General features: G+C 63.4%; 1 protein-coding gene across 2 annotated transcripts in view; it reads left to right on the plus strand.

Annotated features, from left to right (window-relative positions):
• CHID1 (chitinase domain containing 1) overlaps positions 1-4,366 on the plus strand; it is a 40,808-nt gene extending 36,442 nt beyond the window's left edge. For both annotated transcript variants that reach the window (XM_012769533.2, XM_012769532.2), the window contains 3 exons: positions 3,683-3,763; positions 4,017-4,059; positions 4,200-4,366. In XM_012769533.2, coding sequence (XP_012624987.1) covers positions 3,683-3,763; positions 4,017-4,059; positions 4,200-4,298 — 223 coding nt within the window. In that variant the 3' untranslated portion in view covers positions 4,299-4,366. The remainder of the gene's footprint in view (positions 1-3,682; positions 3,764-4,016; positions 4,060-4,199) is intronic.
• The last annotated feature ends 1,671 nt before the right edge of the window (positions 4,367-6,037 follow it).

Consider the following 6,037-nt stretch of genomic DNA (forward strand, 5'->3'; position numbering starts at 1 on the left):
GGCTTTTAGCTTTCTTCTGCTCCTGTGCTTTCTCCGGGGTGTGTTTATTTAGGTCTATCCCTTGTGTTGGAGGCCGTTCTCAAATCGCAACTCTGAAAGAAGGGTCAGGATGAATTCTCCTATGAGCCAGAGGCGGGATGTGGTCCCCTGACCCCACGCCCCACGTCACTCCAGGAGAATCATCCTGCTGAACTCGTGTTGTGGTGTTGTGGGGAGCCAGCTCACGGAGGCCTTGAGCGAGGCGTGTGTCAGGCTGCCCCAGTGGGGCCAGGCCAGCAGGCACCTCTCTCCTGGGATCTGCCCAGCCAGGCTTCTGAGGAGTGGGCGGAATAAGACGGCTTGTCCGGAATGTTCCAGATATCTGGACTCATGTGCAGAGCTGCCGTGGGCTGAGCAAGGAGGGTCTCTGGGGGACAAGGTTTGCAGACTTTCCTGGGCAGTTGGGACCCAAGGGGACCACATGGGAGGGACAGGGTGTGACAGTGGCACCGAGGTGCCCCCCAGACCCTGTCCCAGGCAGTGCAGTGGCACAAGCAAGGGTGGCCACAGCCCCCAAACCTGACTGACTGCCTGCCTCGGCTGCACTGGCTTCCAGACGTGTCACAGTGTGATCATGAGATCGCCACCTACACTGAGCCACCCCGCGTCATTGGGAAATGATCCCACGTCTCCAAGGCAGTGCAGGGGAGACGCGGCCACTAGGGTGCGGCTTTCCTGGGGGAGGACTTTTCTGTCACCCCAGAAGGAAGCCCTGTACCCTTTTAGTAGTCTCACCCCAGCCCCTGAAGGCCTCGTCACTTTCTGTCTGTGGGTTTGACTGTTTGGGACATTTCACGTAAACCAAACGTATAGCATGTGGCCAATTAGGGGAAATAGTCCTCATTTTTTTTTTGAGACAGAGTCTCACTCTGTTGCCCAGGCTAGAGTGAGTGCAGTGATGTTAGCCTCGCTTACAGCAACCTCCAACTCCTGGGCTCAAGTGATCCTCCTGCCTCAGCCTCCCGAGTAGCTGGGACTGCAGGCATGTGCCACCATGCCCAGCTAATTTTTATTCTATATATTTTCAGTTGGCCAATTAATTTCTTTCTATTTATAGTACAGACGGGGTCTCGCTCTTGCTCTGGCTGGTTTCGAACTCCTGGCGTTGAGTGATCCTCCCGCCTCAGCCTCCCAGAGTGCTAGAATTACAGGCGTGAGCCACCGCACCCAGCCAATAGTCCTCATTTCTTAGTCCCCTGTGTGCTGATTTTTCTTTCCTCCAGGCTTCCCACGATGCCAGTGTCGACAGTTCTCCCACCCCAGCCTCTGGGCTTTCCTTTGCCCTTTGCCCTCTGTGTCCCTTCCTTCCTCCTAGACAGACTCCTGGCCCATCCCCTACTCGCTGTGGCTGGCGCCTGGTTCCCACAAAGACCCGTGTGGTCCTTCCTACACCTGCTGGGCGCCTGGCCCGCCTGTGGCTTGTCTTGCACACTGGCCATGCCCCTCACGTGCCCTAGAGGAGGGTCCAGGCTGGGTGGCCCCTCTGGGCGTCCGCATCCGTGCCTGTGGCTGCCCCCGCTCCCTGGCTGTACCCTCCCTCCTGGGCTCAGCCCCACCGAGCACCTGGCTCTCACTTCTCTGTGTGCCCCAGGCCTGCGCTCAGGAGAGGCCGGAGGTCCTTGTCAGTGCCCCATCCTGGCTGCCCCCAGCATGGTGCCTTCCTGCCCTCCTCCCTCCTCTGGGCTGGTGCCTCCTGAGAGGGAGGGTCCAGGACTCTCGGGGCCCTGGCTGAGACCCCAGCCTCACCCTGCTGTGGGCAGCAGATTTTGAGGGGCAGCCACAGAGGCCCCAGGAGGAGGAGTGTTTGGCCGGAACTCCCCCCGGGCCCTCAGCATCGGCCCACGACCCACGCAGCCCAGATTCTCCCCACGGAGAGGCACTCCGCAGACTCTGGGTTGAAAGCCACAGATGACACCCACATCTGGAGTGGTGTTTGAATGAAGGGTGATCCAGTAATTTAGACCATTGGAGCTGTGTGACAGGGTCGCGGCTGCACCTGCAGTAGACGCAGGTAACTCTCAGGGTGTGGGGTTCCCAAGTCAGCCAGGGCTGCAGGGCAGCTGTCGTGTCCTGAGTTAAGTCCCCGGGGCAAGGGTGTGCTGCCACCCTTCCCCAGGGCTCCCAGTCCCCCTCCAGCCCCCGCACTCAGCAGGCCTGCCACAGCCCACGAGTGTCCGTGAGCTCTGTTGGCATGGCTTGCACGCAGCATTGAGGAGCCCAGACCAGGTTGGGGAGGGCAGTACCTGCTGGGATGTCCTGGGGGCCAGCAGTGCTTTCCCGGGCTGGGGCAGCTGGGGTCGCCTCCGGTACAGTCTCATTACAGCATCTGGAGGAAGCTCAGGTTAGGGAGGCTGCCGTGACCTGCGCTGTTTAGTTAGGGGTTTGCGCCCCACCCTCCCTCTCCTGCTCGTCCTGGTGTCTTGTGGGGTCCGGGAGGCCCCCATGCCTGTGGAGCAGCCCCCTCCCCACACCCAGGCCCAGGGTTGAGGGTCCAGCGTTCTCTTGCGCACTGCTGGACAGGGTGACAGGTGCTGTGGTCTGGGGGAGACCCCAGGCGTCGGGGTGCCTCTGTCAGTGCCCCAGCCTGAGACATTCCACACCTTGGGGTCAGGAGCCAGGGAAGGCAGCCCTGTTGGACACCGCTTCTTCCTTGGATGACCCACTGCGCTGCCCAGCCCCGTTTCCCTCAGGCCATGCAGCTGCCCTGCCTGTCCTCCTTTCTCGGAGCCCCGGCTGCAGGCCCAGGTACCCTGTGGGCGCTGTCCGTGTGTGGCAGGTACTGCTCACGTCCAGCTGTCAGCTGCTTGAGGGAGCCCTCCACTCCTACCTACAGAGACAAGAAGCTTCCAGAACCATGTGTTTGCACTGCTGGGGGCTGTGGCTCATAGGGTCCTGGGACCACCAGCCCCAGTCTCAAATATTCAGTGGGAGATGGTGGCATGCATGTGGGGCACTCCACGAGTTCTGGAAACCCCAGTCGTGGCCCCAGCACCTTGGGACTGAGCCTGTCCTCTGTGTGGGTGGAGGGGTGGCTCCCAAATCCAGCTTCTGGTGCCCAGGAAGGGCCTGCGGCAGCCCTGAATGTAAGCAGCCATTTTCAACAGTGGAGGAAGGAGGCCAAGGGAGACCCAGGCCCCTGGACAGGCCCAGGAACCAATGCCCTGGGCTGCTGTCCCCAGTAGGAGGCACAGCCCCTGACCCCAGGGCCTGCGGCCAGGCTGGGGCCGCCTGAGGTCATCTGGTCACCCTTGCACCGGGGCTCCGGGCACAGCGAGGAGCCCACATCCAGCAGCTACTTCGAAGGACAAGCAGCACCCCAGGGTCAGGTGACCCCAAGCGCGAGCACCCATTGTTCTCCAGAGCAGAGTATCAAGGAGACCCAGTGGATGGCTGCCCCCAAGGAGGCTCTTGGAAAGAGGTGTTTTCTGATATTTCCTTGAATACAGGATTCACACATGCGGTAGAGTCTGGGGCTTTGGCCACCCCGCCAGCCTTCCCACAGATCACAGGGCGTCGCTGCCATCCCTAGACCACTGGGGACAGTGGCTCCCGCGACCTGCTGCCCTCGCCCCTCCTGAGATAGCCACGGCCTCCGGAGGGGCTGGGTGCAGCAGGCTCCCACACCCACACCTGCTTTCCCTAGGTACATCCAGGTCCTGAAGGACCACAGGCCCCGGATTGTGTGGGACAGCCAGGCCTCAGAGCACTTCTTCGAGTACAAGAAGTGAGTGTTGGGATGTGGATGACCCAGCCCATCCGTAGGGATGCAGCCCCGGGGTGAGGGTGGAGCAGCGAGCCTGGGGGCCGGGCACCAGGGTCCCCAGCTCTACAAGCTCAGTTGTCACCCCTGCCCCTGAGCACAGCCAGGCAGCAGGTGGCACAGGAGAACAATGGGAGGAGCCCAGGCCCCTGACCCAGCCAGGGTGGGGAGGGTCCGGGACACCCAGAGACGACAGGCAGCCCCCCTTGTCTCGCAGGAGCCGTGGCTGGAAGCACGTCGTCTTCTACCCCACTCTGAAGGTACGTGCTCTGCCCTTTCCCCCGAGGTGGGCAGTGTCAGTCAGTGAGTCTGGCCATGCCGCCCTTGGCCTCCGGATGGTCCCTGGGTGCGTTGGGGGGCGGGGGCCCTGGCGGGCGCCCACACCTCTATCTGCCCACAGTCTCTGCAGGTGAGGCTGGACCTGGCCAGGGAGCTGGGCGTCGGGATCTCCATCTGGGAGCTGGGCCAGGGCCTGGACTACTTCTACGACCTGCTCTAGACTGGGCAGCACGGCTCTGAGCCACGCGGGACTGACTGTACGAAATACAGGCTCTGCTCTGTTGCCGAGACATGTCTGCCGGGGTCCTCAGTGGGGGGCCAGGTGCCACGTGACGCCGCATCCGCACACGGAGGGGCCCTGTGCTGGGTGCAAGTGTTGGGAGGAGTCCTGGCTGCGGGGGCACCCAGTCGGCAAGAGCGCAGGACCCACAGCCCCCACCCCACGGGCCTGTCCCAGCTGCTCCCTGAGGCGGCCTCGGGGTTGGATGTGGGTTTGGAAGCTCCGGAGCAATCCCAGACCCACCCACGCCTGGAGCCCGGGGCCTGGCAACGGCAGAGCTGAGGGCTCTGCCCCACGTACCACAGTCACACCTGGCCTGCCACGGGCACGTGTGCACCTGCAGCTGTCATGCCAACGTCCCCACTGAGCCCAGCACAGCTAAGGCATGGGGGCCACCTCGGAAACGGGGGCTCAGAGGAGCCAGCCCCACCCCCTGGAAACTCTGGCCCTGGACCCCAGGCCAGCTCTGCCACCTCCGATGGCATGACCCCCGTGCTGGCCTGGCCACAGCCTGGAACATAGTGAGGGGACATGCCTGTGTCGGGGAAGACGGCGTGACTGGTAAAATGTGGCTTGAGCTGGTGGCTGGCCAGCTCCCCCTGCCCTGTGGTGCAGCCACGGCCAGGCCCAGCCCAGGTGTCAGGGAGGTGTCTGGGCATTTGGAGGCACCACCTGCCCCGGTGTGGCCGCCCCCGCCCCCACGGGCTGTGAGGCTCCTCGGCCTTCCTGGACATCAGTGTCGGTGGAGTTTTCTTCTCCGCTGGCTCCGCACAGGTGGGTCCTCTGTGATCACTGACCAAGGGCCTGTAGCCCACCCTGGTCATCCGGCCAGACCCTCTAACCAGGACCGGGCCTGAGCTTTGTAGCTTCCACGAAGCCCTTGGGGTCTGGGGCACAGGAATCATGCCCCCCCCCCATGGGTTTGGGAATGGGGGAGGGTTTGAAGGGGGCAGATGTTTGTCCTTGGGATCAGGGCCTGGCCCAACTCACAGGCCTGGCTGGGCCCCTTGTTGGGGTCGCTTGGCCGAGGGAGATGCTCTTGGTGTGGATGGGAGGTCTGGCCTGGCCAGGTGGGCCGTGGTGGGAACCAGCTTCAGGACACTGCCCGGCTCTGGCTGGGGCAGCCCCCGGCCACCCAGCTCCACCAGTGTGACCACAGGCCAGGGGCTCAGGATGGTCAGGGGAGCTGTAGGATGGACAGACTCAGCCAGCCACCCCATCCCAACCCCCAAGAGTGCCTCAGGGGCTGCCCTGCCCCTGCAGATCTGGGTGGTGGGGCTGGCCTGAGCAGGTGGAGGGAGCAGTGGGCAGCCTCGTGCTGCCCAGTGTGTCAGAAGTCACTGTGCACAGGTGCTGCGGCTGCATGTACGGCGCTCATGGGGAGTAGGCGTGTGGTGTGTCCTGCCCACCAGGGCATGGGGCTGGGCCCAGAGCACCAGCAGCTCTGGGGACCACAGGGGCTTGTTGGGCTGAGCCCTGTCCCTCCCTGACCAACTAGTGGGTCTGGCTGGAAGCAGAGCCACCCCTGCTCCCTCCCTAGCATCAAAGACCCAGGCAAGCAGGGAGGGCGGGGGTCTGGGAGCCCTGGGCCCACTACCCACAGCACCACGTCAACACCCACACGTGGGCTGGCGGCAGTGCTCCCTCAGAGAGCCTGGGCACAGGTGGCTCAGTGTCCC

Source organism: Microcebus murinus, chromosome 4, assembly GCF_040939455.1.
Source record: "Microcebus murinus isolate Inina chromosome 4, M.murinus_Inina_mat1.0, whole genome shotgun sequence".
NCBI classification, from domain to species: Eukaryota; Metazoa; Chordata; class Mammalia; order Primates; family Cheirogaleidae; genus Microcebus; species Microcebus murinus.